Genomic DNA, 15,332 nt, shown 5'->3' on the forward strand with positions numbered 1-15,332 from the left:
CAAATATTGAAATTCTACTCTGCATGCCCCCAACAAGGTCATTTATAAATATGTTGAAAAGAAGCGGGCCCAATACTGACCCCTGTGGTTACCCCACTATGAACTGAGACCCAGTCCGAGTACGTACCATTAATAACCACCCTTTGTTTCCTATCACTGAGCCAGTTTTTAACCCAGTTACACATATTTTCCCCTATCCCCATTATTCTCATTTTATGTACCAACCTTTTGTGTGGCACCGTATCAAAAGCTTTTGAAAAGTCCATATACACAACATCCACTGCATTTCCCTGGTCCAGACTTGAACTTACCTCTTCATAGAAGCTGATCAAATTTGTTTGACAGGATCGATCCCTCATAAACCCATGTTGATACTCTGTCATAAGGTTATTTTTCTTGAGATACTCCAGTATAGCATCTCTCAAGAAACCCTCAAGGATTTTACCAACCGTAGAGGTTAAACTTACCGGCCTATAATTTCCCGGCTCAGTTTTTGTCCCCTTTTTGAATATTGGCACCACATTTGCTATGCGCCAGTCCTGCGGTACCGACCCTGTTATTAAGGAATCTGAGAAGATTAAAAATAATGGTCTATCTATCACAGAACTCAATTCCTGTAGTACTCTGGGGTGTATGTCATCCGGGCCCGGAGATTTGTCAACCTTAGTGATTTCGAGGCGGCGGCGTACTTCCTGCTGGGTTAAGCAGGTAATATTCAAGGGTGAATTTATGGTATCACTGGTCATGTCATCTGCCATGGCATTTTCTTGTATAAAAACCGTAGAAAAAAAGTCATTCAGCAGGTTGGCTTTACCCTCATCCCCTTCCACCATTTCACCAAGACTATTTTTAAGGGGGCCAATGAATAAAGATAAAAAAGATGAAATAAAGATAATTTCTATAGTTCATTACTTCTGGATACTTTGTTTTCAGAGTAAGAATCCAATATGCTTCTCTTAAAGGGGGGTTTCACTACTCATAGGGAAGGCTTTTCTCAAATGCCTTGTGTAGTACATTCTGCCTCTGAGCAGTACTATTGCAGTCCGCTCATCCCCATCAAGTGATCTCTGAGATCTGGTGATGTTTGGTCAACTGGAAGTTGATCTGACATCACCGAGGCCGGCCCCAGTCTCCCAGATTGGGCCGTGGGCGGAGTTTCTATTTGGGATATTTATTTCCACTCTCTTATTTTGGAATATCTAAGGCACTGAAGACTACGTCATCAATTAGAAAAATCTTTATTGTTCCCAGTGTACTTGAGGGCATAAAAGCAGCGCAAGGTTTCAGCCAACGCAGGGCTTATGGCTTGATAAAGGCCCTGCGTTGGCTGAAACGTCGTGCTGCTTTTTTGCCCTCATGTACACTGGGAACAATAAAGATTTTCTAATAGATGAAGGCATCTTCGGTGCCTTGAATATTACAAAGTTGGATTTGCTTTGCAGCATTTGGAGGGCTGCACAAACTGTTGGAGTGGTGCGTCAGAGACACCTGTCTTATGTATTTCCACTCTCTTGTTTTGGGCAAAAGTGCACACATTGTTCCTCCACATCTATAAAAACCACAAAAGGGCAGCCAGTTTTGATGCGACTTCCTACTAGAATATAAACTGGGTGATAGTAAATTGCAAAACCACAAAGAACTATATCAAAAAAACACCAAAAAGGAGCCAAGACAAAAGATATGTGCACACACAGAATGTGGTGAGCCTTCCTCATAAAGATGGCTGCAGCCAAGGTGCAAGATGCTGATGTCACAGCCACTCAACCTCCACACTAGAGGGGAGGGGCGGCTGCTTAGCATAAGACATGCACACTAATAAGGCTTGCACTGGGAGCCCATCATATAATGAGTGAAATGCACAGTGTCTGAACTGTAACCTATAAATGACGCCAGAAACCCAGGTCAGGCGGGCTAAACAGCACTATATAGGTGCATCTCGCACGGATACACGAGACGCACAGTGTCTGAATAATGGCCTATAAATGACGCACAACACCAGGTCCAGGCGGGTCAGTTAGCACTATATGAGTACATAACACATGACAGGCTCACCATTTAACCATCTGAATTCAAAAGGTCCACACACATCCTGCAAAATGGATAAAATGTGCCATACCTCAAATAGTGAGATATTAGTTTATATTTTGGCCCAAAATATGTAAGCTCGCAATCTGTTCGTCAAGGATTCTCACACTTGCGAGTCCCTACACTGAATAAGTTAGAAAAATCACAAAGAACTATATCAAAAAAACACCAAAAAGGAGCCAAGACAAATGATATGTGCACACACAGAATGTGGTGAGCCTTCCTCATAAAGATGGCTGCAGCCATGGTGCAAGATGCTGATGTCACAGCCACTCAACCTCCACACTAGAGGGGAGGGGCTCCCAGTGCAAGCCTTATTAGTGTGCATGTCTTATGCTAAGCAGCCGCCCCTCACCCCTAGTGTGGAGGTTGAGTGGCTGTGACATCAGCATCTTGCACCTTGGCTGCAGCCATCTTTATGAGGAAGGCTCACCACATTCTGTGTGTGCACATATCATTTGTCTTGGCTCCTTTTTGGTGTTTTTTTGATAGTAAATTGCCTAAAGATTGTCCTTGTCTGGTAACACAGGTGCATCCAGCTTTTGTTACCTTACTTAAAATAGGATTTTAGTTGACTACTGGTAAGTATCAAAGAATAACGTCTTTAATTTGCTTAAAATGAATACTGTAGGGTGTTAAAAAAAAAAATTAAACTCTGGTTCCGTTTTTGTTTCGTCTTCCTTGTTCTACAAAACGTCTTGTCTACTGTAACTATAAATTTGATTGAGTATGGTTTAGGGCATTGGTATTATACCCTCTGCTTTTTAACCTATTTTTCTATGATCCTATTTATGATCCATAATCTCACTTACACTATCAAATACTGCTGTTTGTGAATATAGGAGTCAAGTGGTATAGAATTTTTTTTTTTGAGTAAATAATTTTATTAAGTTTAAGGCAAAGTGAACAAAGTATCGCTCATACCACATATAAGATGTAAATGTACATCGGTTAAAGTTAATTCAAACATGTGGATCAGGCAAATAGCACTATATTGTGAATACTTTTACCAAGATAGGAATGGTAAGAAAAGAAAACAGAAAGAACAGAGAAAGCAAATAAATTCAGATTATACCGTGTCATGGTAAGACTTCTCAAAACAGTATTATGGAAACTATTTTAACTATAAAGACTGAGTGAAGATCAGAAAGAGAGAAGGAAGAAAGAGCTAGATATAGGAAAGAGAAGAGGGTATGAGGGGGGGGGGGAATAGATAGATAGGAGTAAGTCGGGCGTCCAGAGAGCTCATACGCACAAATATACGAATCTTCATAAAGATTACAAATATCGGTTAAAGGAACCTGGGGGATAAACGACCACAGTATAGCCCCTTATCTGTGCCAAGACGAATATTCCGGAGTCTCTCGGAAAATGAGCCAGGAAGTCCACGTGCCAGCATGTGCATCCCATTTGTCACTATCATCTGCCATCAAGGACTCCATACGCTCCAATCTATTTATCTCCTCCAAAAATTCCCTCATAGAGGGGGTGGTGGTTGTCTTCCAATGTCTTGGAATAATCATACGAGCAGCGATGAGAAAAAAACGCAAGATACCTCTTTTGGTCAGAGAGAGATCCAGGAATTAGGGACAGAAAGGCTATTTGAGGAGTGGGGATTACTCGAATACCCGACAGTTGAAAGTACACTTCAAAAGTTGAATCCCAGAATAATCTTATCAAGGAGCAATCCCACCATATATGTTTCATAGTACCAATTTCGACTCCGCATCTCCAGCAGGTATCTGGTACTGTGGGGAAGATCTTATGCAGTACGTCAGGGCATCTGTACCAGCGTGTAAGAATTTTAAAATTTTTCTCCTGTGCACTACAAGAAATGGACATTTTATGAGGGAGTGTAAAGATTTTGAGATGATCTTGTTCCGACAACGTAATCTGGAGCTCTCTTTGCCAGGCCTCCAGATACGTTGGGGTCCCTTTATACTGGGCTGTACATAAGAGGTTGTAGATCAATGCGATGGCATGCTGCGGCACAGCTTTTAATGAAATTAGGGTCTCAAAGTGTGTAGGTTTGGATAATAGAGCGTTTCCCGGGAATTTCTTTTTTAGAAATGTGGTCAATTGAGTATATTCCAGCCAGGATAATCTCCTCTCCGGGCATGACTCCTGCAAAGCCCCAAAAGACGCCGTTCCAGATAATTTCCTAGCCACCTGTCCCAGTGTAGCTCCGTCTGCGGAGCCCCAACATAAGAAGGTAGATCTCTTCAACGCAGGGGGAAAGTCTAAATTATTAAAAAGTGGGCTCATACTTCCCGGTCTGTGGGATAAGTTTAATGTCTCCAGATGTCTGTCCCAGAAAAGCATGAGCGCCTGAGTCAGAGGTTGAAACCCCGAGACCGCCGGTCTCTGTTGAAGGGGGGCCCATAGAAGCTGTGCCAAAGGGAACGGGGAGAGATGGGACTCAACGCCCACCCATTGTTTATTGAGATCGTTAAATCTCCAATCTAAGACCCTCGTGAGGAGGACACTCTGGTAATATTTTTCGAAGTCAGGTAAACCAGCGCCTCCACTGGATTTGGGTCTCACCAGTGTGGCGTATCGAATCCGCGGTCTCCCCGTCCCCCAGACAAATCTGCTACACGCCCTCTGGAGCTGTCTAAAATACTGTTTAGCAACTTTTACCGGGACTGTTTGGAATAAATAAAGGAACCTCGGGAGTATGTCCATCTTGAGGGCATTGATCCGGCCAAACCAGGAAAGTCGGCCCCGGTTATATCTATTAAGATCTGCAAGAGTTCTAGTAAGCAGTGGGGAGTAGTTAGCCTTAAACAACTCATCCGGATTGGCCGAAACAAATATCCCAAGATACTTGATAGATTGGGTCTCCCACTTAAATGGGAAGGCGGATTTTAGTCTATTGACTTGTGTGGTAGGAAGAGTAATATTAAGGACCTCTGTCTTTGAGTAGTTTACTTTGAAGTTAGAAACCATGCCAAAGCGTTGAAATTCCTGGATGAGAACTGGAAAGGCGATTTCCGGGTTTGTTAGATATAGAAGGAGGTCATCAGCGTATAAGGCAAGTTTATAATATTTCTGACCTATAACAAAGCCCTTTATATCGGGGGAGTTTTGAAGGGATATAGCCAAATGCTCCATGGCTATCACATATAGAAGGGGTGAAAGAGGGCACTAGACAGGGGGGACACCTTTTTGAGGAAAGGAGATGAGGGGGAGAAAAAAAAAAAAAAAAAAGACAAAGGGCAATATTGGTTAGGCATCAGAGTAGGCCATAACAGCCCTCATTCCTCCTTCAAACTACATGTATAACCCAGTAGTCCCGAGAGTTCAGGTCTCCGCCGATGAGGATCTCGGCGACTTCTGGGATCTTGGTCGCTGAGTACGGTGTTGATCAGGTGGGAAGGGACCTCCACGACGGACCATTCTCTGGGGTGGAGGTGTAGTATACGGCCAGTCCAGCAATTTTATCCCAGGGAGATCCAGAGCCGAAAGAAAATCTGGCAGGTCAGCCGGAGACCTCAAGATGATCAGGTTGGGACCTTTCCTGACTTGTAGTTGAAAAGGATAGCCCCAGGAATAAGCAATATTGTTGTTACGTAGAACCTCCAGTAGGGGTCTCAGGGCTCTCCTTTTTACAAGTGTTGATCGGGGAAGATCCGCTAGAAGTTGTATGGGAGTTCCTTTAAAATCCAGGGTACCTTTATCTCTTGCTTTTCTCATAATATTCTCCTTGACCTGGAAGAAGTGTACCCTGCAAATAATGTCCCTTGGCCTCTCTGGGTCCGGGTTTCTAGGCCATCTCAATGCGTGTTTCAAGGGGACGTTCCAACAAGGAGTTAAACATCCTCTGCAGTGTAGAGGTCAGATCCTGAGGCCCGACTGACTCCGGCAAACCACGAATGCGCACATTATTTCGCCTGTTGCGGTTTTCAGCATCTTCAATCATGTCAAACAAGAGGTGGATCTGTTGAGCCTGCTGATCTATAAGGTGTTGTTGTGAGCTTTGCTGAGAGTATAAATCCTGGGTGGACGATTCAAGGGCCCGCACGGAGTTAGTTAGTGATGACATATCCTCCTTCAAGGAGCGAATTTCAGTTTTACACACAGCCTCCAGGCGGGCAATGTATCCCTCCATATCCATTTTGGTTGGCATAGCATTGATTTGAAGCCTTAAAGCTGATATTTCTGAGCCTTGGTCTTCCCCATAGTGTTGCAAGGGAGTAGCTGTGTTCTCACCTCCATGGCAGGGGAGGGCGAGCAAGCTCTGCTCCATAGCATCTCCTGAGCCAGCTGCTGGGGTATTTGAGTGCTGTGGGGCAGGGGACAACCGCAGGGTACCTGGTGAGTTGGAGCAGCCAGGAAGAGAGGCAGGAGATCCTCTGCTCCTGTGAAGCCCCAGGGGGAGAAGCGCGCCCTGCAGCCAACTTCCCACTGCTCACCCCTCCCCCATCAGTCACCACAGGCCGGTCTCTGGTGCTTTCCCCAGGAGCCATCCATCCAGGAGCCTGCAATGCCGGGTTAGTCTGCAGCCTCTCACCGGGTTGATGTGCAGAGCGGGCGGGGGAAGCAGGAGAACGCTCAGGCTGTGACAGCCGGGTCGCAGCAGCACGCGTCCCGGTCGCCATTACAGGCCTGGGAGGACGCTGGGCCTCAGTCAGGTATGGCACAATACCTTGCCCCCCACGGCTGGGAGTCCCTCTGGCAGGCGTCTGCGACCGGAGACCCGCTTTCCCTCTCATCTGACCCCGGTGCTCGCTCTTGATAGCTGGTGGGTGGTGGTGTTTGCAGCCGTTACTGAGGAGCTCCTACAGTGTGTGTCTTGCCGGCTCCATGTCCAGGCCACGCCCCAAGTGGTATAGAATTTAATGTGACAAGGGTGAATTCTAGGGACACTAAGCTGGAGCAACAGTTTCCTTTCCCTCCCCCCACTTTAATAATGTCTTCATATGCAGTTTATACAATTAGTATGTGCGCGCATTTGTGTATGTAATGTGTGTGTGTGTGTGTATGTATATATATATATAGATATAGATAGATAGATATATCTATCTATCTAATTTGGTAGTCCACAGTAAAAGTTACGATTATATACATTGGAATCATATTTTTCATATTAATTTTTAACTCAATTTAATGACTGGTTTCTTTTTTTCTTTTTCTTTCTTTTTGAAACGTGCATTTTTTGTTTGAAGCTAATTAATCACATTGATTTGTAACTTATTTGTATGAATTAGTCCCTCATACTAAATCTTAGCCTATGAATAAAGCTGCTTTTTTTGTGCTGGAAACGCGTCAGAACAGTGTCGACAGCCTGTGGCTCTACGACTTTTTAACAATGTTTAAATAAGGAAGAAGACATTTTTTAACTTTGGGGAGTGCCGATAATCTTCGTTGTTATGCTTCAGTTCACTTGGCGGATTTCTTAGCAGAGCACCCCGGGCATTGAATAGTGACCTGCCCAGCTGAATTGTTGAAAGGGCAATTTAGATACATTGGAGAATGTTCATGTGGTTTTACTCCATCCAATTATAGTGAGTCTGTTCCCCCAAAACGAAGACCCCTTTTACTGTCATATAGGATATTTGACTTTTATAAAAAATCATACCTGACTTAAAAAGATTTCATAAGGATTTTGTATTGCATATAATTTTAAAACCTTTTTGCCAATTTTTTCCCCCAAGATCACAAACCTTATTTAAGGGAATCTGTCACATCAGATAATACTACTACTTATACATGGGGTTAATCCGCAGGTTAAAAGTGTTAGAAAGGTGCCTGGCTCCTGTACTAAAAGTATGGCATATGTGAGAAATGAAGTTGCTTCTTCCTGGGAGCCGTTGGCTTCTGATCGTACAGGCAGGTCTGCATGGTTAGGCTATGTGCCCATAGCGAAAGTGTCCTGTGGATATATCCGCAAGAGCTCCCAGAAAACCGCAGCACAACTTTGTCTGTTTTGTGCTGCGGATGTATTGCGGAATGTCCTGCGGATATGCTGCAGTCATTCTGCATTGAGGATATAGTACCATGCCTTCGGCACTGCATCCTCAATGCAGAACAAGTGCTGAGTGATCGGGGAGTTCATACTTACCTCCATCACGCAGCACTTCACTTTCTGGCCATGTCTGTCTGCACTTTGCAGGAGAAGGTGGACGGGCCTGAACTAGCTCTGGCTGTCACATGACCGGAGCTCGTGCAGGCCCCGCCCACCTCCTGATGCCCGCTCCTGGCTCCACCGCGCGCCTCTGCACCAGAAGAAGTGACTCCGGTATCTGCTATCAAGGCAGGTAAGTATGGGATCGCGCGGAAAAATCCGCAAGAATAATTGACATGCTGCAGATTTTTCCGCAGGGGAAATCCGCACTATTTCTGCTGCAGAAAAAAACGCAGCATGGACACAGCACTTCCAAAATGCCATAGAAATGGCTGGGGACTCGCTGTACTGCAGATTTTTGAGAAATCCATGCAAATTTTGCGAAAAAAATCACGGCAAATTTTGCGCAGCGTGTGCACATAGCCTTACAGTCACTGCTTTCAGCAGTGTAAGTGTTGGCTGTAAGCCAGCCACTGGCAGCTCCTGAGAGGGATAACCTCTTTATAAGGCTATGTTCACATGAAGCATTTTTGATTCTTGATTCTTTTTATTTGAGAGCAAAACCTGATCTCTTGGCTAAAGAAGCTGCATATTTTTTGATTTTTTTTGATTGTCATTTGTCTACAGTCTATCTTTAAAGTAAGTCATTCACCAAAAAATGCAGCTGCATTTTCTTTTCTTTTTCGCTCCTAATTGGGAGACCCAGACAGTGGGTGTATAGCTACTGCCTCTGGAGGCCGCACAAAGAACTACACTTAAAAGTGTAAGGCCCCTCCCCTTCTGGCTATACACCCTCCCGTAGGAGTACGGATTCCTCAGTTTTAGCTTTGTGCGCAGGAGGTCAGACACGCACGCATAGCTCCATTGTTTTTAGTCAGCAGCAGCTGCTGACTATGTCGGAACGGCGTCCTCCTGACTTGCAGTCTCCGATTCCCACACCCTCGGTCGGTGGGAGGCTTTCCCACTTTGGCGACATTTGGAGGACGGATCGTATCGACCCGTCCTGGATCTAAAGTTGCTCAACAGACACGTAAAAGTCAGGAGGTTCCGGATGGAATCCCTACGCTCCGTCATAGCCTCAATGTCTCAAGGAGATTTTCTAGCATCAATAGATATCAAAGATGCGTATCTCCACGTGCCGATTGCGCCAGAGCATCAGCGTTTCCTACGCTTCGTCATACACGACGAACACCTGCAGTTCGTAGCGTTACCTTTCGGTCTGGCAACAGCCCCCCGGGTCTTCACCAAGGTCATGGCAGCAGTAGTAGCTGTCCTGCACTCGCAGGGCCACTCGGTCATCCCGTATCTAGACGACCTGCTTATAAAGGCACCCTCTCAAGAGGCATGCCAACACAGTCTGAAGGTGGCACTAGACACTCTCCAGAGTTTCGGGTGGATTATCAACTTTCCAAAGTCGCATCTCATCCCGACCCAATCTCTGACTTATCTTGGCATGGAGTTTCATACTCTCTCAGCGATAGTGAAGCTTCCACTGGACAAGCAGTGTTCGCTAAGGACAGGAGTGCAATCTCTCCTTCAGAGCCAGTCGCACTCACTGAGGCGCCTCATGCATTTCCTAGGAAAGATGGTAGCAGCAATGGAGGCAGTCCCGTTCGCGCAGTTTCATCTGCGCCCTCTACAATGGGACATTCTCCGCCAATGGGACGGGAAGTCGACGTCCCTCGACAGGACTGTCTCCCTCTCTCAGACTGCCAAGGACTCTCTGCGTTGGTGGCTTCTCCCCACCTCATTGTCACAGGGAAAGTCGTTCCTTCCTCCGTCCTGGGCAGTGGTCACGACGGATGCGAGCCTATCAGGGTGGGGAGCGGTGTTTCTCCACCACAGGGCTCAGGGGACGTGGACTCAGGAAGAGTCCACCCTGCAGATCAATGTTCTGGAAATCAGAGCAATCTACCTTGCTCTGCGAGCCTTCCAACAATGGCTGGAAGGCAAGCAGATTCGGATTCAGTCGGACAATTCCACGGCGGTGGCGTACATCAACCACCAAGGGGGAACACGCAGTCGCCAAGCCTTTCAGGAAGTCCGGCGGATTTTGACGTGGGTGGAAAGCAAAGCGTCCACCATATCCGCAGTTCACATCCCAGGCGTGGAAAACTGGGAAGCAGACTTTCTCAGTCGCCAGGGCATGGACGCAGGAGAATGGTCCCTTCACCCGGACGTGTTTCAGCAGATCTGTTGCCGCTGGGGGACGCCGGACGTCGATCTGATGGCGTCACGGCACAACAACAAGGTCCCAGTTTTCATGGCACGGTCTCACGATCACCGAGCGCTGGCGGCAGACGCCTTGGTTCAGGATTGGTCGCAATTCCGACTCCCCTATGTGTTCCCACCTCTAGCATTGTTACCCAGAGTTCTCCGGAAAATCAGGTCCGACTGCCATCGAGCCATTCTCGTCGCTCCAGACTGGCCAAGAAGGTCGTGGTACCCGGATCTGTGGCATCTCACGGTAGGCCAACCGTGGGCACTACCAGACCGTCCAGATTTGCTGTCTCAAGGGCCGTTTTTCCATCTGAATTCTGCGGCCCTGAACCTGACTGTGTGGCCATTGAGTCCTGGATCCTAGCGGCCTCCGGTTTATCTCATGAAGTTGTTGCCACAATGAGACAGGCTAGAAAACCATCCTCAGCTAAGATCTATCACAGGACGTGGAAGATATTCTTAGCTTGGTGCTCGGCTCAGAGGGTTTCTCCCTGGCCATTTGCATTGCCAATTTTTCTTTCCTTCCTGCAGTCTGGGTTGGAAAAAGGTTTGTCGCTTAGCTCTCTTAAGGGTCAAGTCTCCGCGCTATCCGTATTCTTTCAGAAGCGCTTGGCACGACTTTCTAAAGTACGCACGTTTCTCCAAGGAGTTTGTCATATCGTTCCTCCTTACAGACGGCCATTGGAACCCTGGGATCTGAACAAGGTTCTCATTGCTCTCCAGAAGCCGCCTTTCGAGCCTTTGAAAGAGGTTTCCCTTTCTCGGCTTTCACAAAAAGTAGTTTTTCTTGTGGCGGTCACGTCTCTTCGAAGAGTGTCCGAGCTAGCGGCGTTATCTTGCAAATCTCCCTTCCTGGTGTTTCACCAAGACAAGGTAGTACTGCGTCCAATTCCAGAGTTTTCCCCCAAGGTGGTTTCTTCCTTTCATCTCAATCAGGATATCACTTTGCCATCTTTGTGTCCGCATCCAGTTCACCAATTTGAAAAAGGTTTACATCTGTTGGACCTGGTGAGAGCACTCAGGATTTACATTTCTCGCACGGCGTCTCTACGCCGTGCTGATGCGCTCTTTGTCCTAGTCGCTGGTCAGCATAAGGGATCGCAAGCTTCCAAATCCACCCTGGCGCGGTGGATCAAGGAACCAATTCTTCACACATACCGTTCTGCTGGGCTTCCGATTCCATCTGGACTGAAGGCCCATTCTACCAGAGCCGTTGGTGCGTCCTGGGCATTGCGGCATCAGGCTACGGCTCAGCAGGTGTGCCAGGCGGCTACCTGGTCGAGTCTGCACACGTTTACCAAACACTATCAAGTGCATACCTACGCTTCGGCAGATGCCAGCCTAGGTAGACAGGTCCTTCAGGCGGCGGTGGCCCACCTGTAGGAAAGGGCTGTCTGACAGCCCGTTCATGTGGTATCTTTTTACCCACCCAGGGACTGCTTTTGGACGTCCCACTGTCTGGGTCTCCCAATTAGGAGCGAAAAAGAAGAAGGGAATTTTGTTTACTTACCGTAAATTCCTTTTCTTCTAGCTCCAATTGGGAGACCCAGCACCCGCCCTATTTGTTCTTAGGGTTTCGTTTTTCGGGTGCACATGTTGTTCATGTTGTTTCTTAAGTTCTCCGATCTTGTTATCGGATTGAATTTGTTTTTGAAACTGTTATTGGCTTTCCTCCTCCTTGCTTTGGTACTAAAACTGAGGAATCCGTACTCCTACGGGAGGGTGTATAGCCAGAAGGGGAGGGGCCTTACACTTTTAAGTGTAGTTCTTTGTGCGGCCTCCAGAGGCAGTAGCTATACACCCACTGTCTGGGTCTCCCAATTGGAGCTAGAAGAAAAGGAATTTACGGTAAGTAAACAAAATTCCCTTCTTTACACTCAGTGCTTTGCTGCTCTTTCCCCATTTAAAGAATTGACACGCTGCTTCTTTCAAAAATGCAGCATTTTGCCATTTGTCAGGAAAAACAAGTGTGTCTGTGTGCATGAGATTTCTGGACTCTCATTGCTGGTACTTTAAAAAGCAGCTTTTTGTTAGCATGGATTTGCACTAAAAACACCCTGTGTGAACATAGCCTAACATTACTAAAGGGCCTCAGTTTGCACAATCCTCCTGTGCTGACGCGGTACAGGAACTCGTGCATCATGACAGGGCTGCTCATTTAAATGCCCCTTCATACCTGCTTGTGTCCATCGATATCATCCCTTCTCAGACTCTATGAAGCCAGAGTTGTCAAAGAGGGGATAGTGGAGACTGAGGGAACACAAGCCGGTGGGGAGGTGTATTTAAATGTTTGGCCCCTGCATGATGCGCGATTTCAAGAAAAATAAGGCTTCTTATTAAGGGTGGGAATACAAGGACAAGTAAGGGTATGTGCAGATGAGGCGTTTTTTACCATGGGTTTTTTTAAATGTGTTTTTGTCACAAAACTGCATACAAATCTATGTGCCAGCAAGGTCAGTGAGACTCCTGAAGTTTTGTGCATGATGCTTTTTCCTTTGAAGATTTGGTGCAGAAATAAAGCTGTAGCATGTCAGTTCTTTCAGCGGTTTTCCACCTCAGAATGCATAGAAAATACATGCAAAAAAACACAGTAAAAACCTCACACTTTTTCTGCCAAGAGATGCAGGTTTGGTGCAGAAATGTCTGCAACCAAATACTTGGCGTGCGCACATAGCCTAGTGCTACTATACACAGTTGATAACACCTGCCCCCTGCCCTGGAAAAGAATTGCACATGCTTATAAGATTCTTTTCTACAAAAGGTAGGATTGGGGGACTGTTGTATCTAATGTAAATATGATGGGGGGCGTTTTGTTTGTTTTTTTTCAAGATGGATTTACAGACTCTGGTATATCTTCTAAAGTGAATGGCGAGCACAAGGAGAAGGACCTGGAACCATGGGATGGCGGAGATGTCCTTATCAGTAGCAGTGTTTCTGCTAATAGTGAAGAGCTGGAGTCTTTAGATACAGATGTAGTAAGTAAAGACTGTTCTTATTGCTATACTATATTATATAATGCAAGTATTCCTTAAATTGTATAAAATGTTTCCATTGACTATGACTTACATTCGTGTACTAACTGAGCTGTTGTTTTCATGTATGCATGCTTTTGCAACAATGATGTCCTTAAGGCTACATTCACCTTCACACGACTGTTCCGGTTTTGCGGTCCGCAAAAAGCTGTCCTTTTTTTCCACGCATGCATCCGTGTGGCATCTGTCTGACAATCGCATCCGTCCCGTTCCGTTCTATATATGGTCTGTGTGTCATCCGTGTGACTTCCGTTTTTGTTTTTTTTGTTGTTTTGTTTTTTTTTGCGGACAGCAAAAAAACAGGAGGAGAGTTACATACAGTACAGGGTATCTGGCCAGATGCTGTTCCCCATATAAGGTCTATCGGGAACAGAATACGGCGCAAAGGGGTAGGAGCAAGCGCTACATACTCACCAACACTGCTGTCGCATTGCTCCCGCGGCGGCTCTTTGTTCTTCCAAAGCTGGCTGCTCATTAGGCTCATTTCATATTCACTGCTTCCCTGCTTACTGGCGTCTCTGGTTGCAGTCGGACATGCCCCCACGCTGACTGACAGCTGTCTGACGTCTGACTGCAACCAATCATAGCCGCTGGTGGGCAGGTCTTATATCATATAGTGCAATAAATAATTAAGAATAAAAAAAGTGTGTGGTCCCCCCCCCCCCCCCCCAATTTTGATACCATCCAAGATAAAGCCCAACAGCTGCTGGCTGGTATTCAAGCTGGAGAGACCCACGTTATTGGGAGAGCCCCGCCTAAAAAATATCAGCCAGTAGCCGGCCGGAATTGCTGCATCCATTAGATGCGACAGTCCCGGGACTTTACCCGGCTCATCCCGAAATACCCTGGATTTTGCGGTGGCAAACTGGGTAATATATGGGGTTGATACCAGCTGTGTAATCACTATCCCAGTCAGTAATAAAAAAAAATAGACAAACATTATTATTTGAAAAAACACACTCCACAAAACATTCCCTCTCACAAATTTATTGGAAAGAAAAAAAACAAATCCGGGTCCTGCGTAATCCAATAAGGGGGTCATCAGTTTTACCATCTAGTGAGCACTGTGAATAAAATATCACAAAAACAATCATGGAATCACACTTTTTTTTCAATTTTTCCACACTTGTAACTTTCTTGCAGTTTTACACTACACTATATTGTAAAACTTATGGGTTCATTTAAAAGTACAACTTGTCCCTCTCGGAAGAAGGGGCGCTAACATAAAGAATGAAAAATCGGCCGGTGGTGAAGGGGTTAAAAAGCATGTTCATCTTATAGTCCAGAGGCAGCTTTCTCTGATGGAGGAGAACACCAAAATCACATCCTCCCCACTCAGGAGCAAGGGCAGCTCTTACTCTGCACTGATGTATGTGATTGGTGCAGTGCAGGAGAGTAAGCTACCGGGTCCTGAATGGAGGCTGCAGCAGCTGTGCAGCTGACGGACCTTCTGCATTAGGAGTTTTTGGACCTTTCCCATCATGTGACTAATCATGTGCCTGATCACATGACTGCAAAGGTGCTTGAGTTAACCATTGGAAGGTCCTGCAGCTGATAAATTGCTGCAGGTCCTAGTAGCTTCCTCTCCTCCTCTGTACCGATCAGGAACTGCAAGATGTGATAATGTACCGTATTTTTCGGACTATAAGACGCACCGGACTATAAGACGCACCCTGGTTTTAGAGGAGGAAAATAAAACTTTAAGCAAAAAATGTGGTCATGACACACTGATATGGGGCGACGATCTGCTGCTGACACTGTTATGGGGGTAATGTCCCCAAATTCTCTACTAAGGTACCCCATCCTGGTAATGATCCTCCTGCCTTGTATATGATCCTGCTATAAACCCCCATCCTGCTCATATACCCCCATCCTGTTCATATACCCCCATCCTGCCTGCTCATATACTCCCATCCTGCTATATGCCC

The 15,332-nt window shown here is 46.1% G+C and overlaps 1 protein-coding gene across 7 annotated transcripts in view; it reads left to right on the forward strand.

Annotated features, from left to right (window-relative positions):
* Nucleotides 1–15,332, forward strand: part of ATXN2 (ataxin 2) — a 183,566-nt gene that overhangs the window by 70,965 nt on the left and 97,269 nt on the right. For 6 of the 7 annotated variants that reach the window (XM_075323804.1, XM_075323758.1, XM_075323785.1 and 3 more), the window contains one exon: nt 13,202–13,347. In XM_075323804.1, coding sequence (XP_075179919.1) covers nt 13,202–13,347 — 146 coding nt within the window. The remainder of the gene's footprint in view (nt 1–13,201; nt 13,348–15,332) is intronic. The other variant, XM_075323776.1, reaches the window with a different exon arrangement.

Source organism: Anomaloglossus baeobatrachus, chromosome 1 (genome assembly GCF_048569485.1).
Source record: "Anomaloglossus baeobatrachus isolate aAnoBae1 chromosome 1, aAnoBae1.hap1, whole genome shotgun sequence".
NCBI lineage: Eukaryota > Metazoa > Chordata > Amphibia > Anura > Aromobatidae > Anomaloglossus > Anomaloglossus baeobatrachus.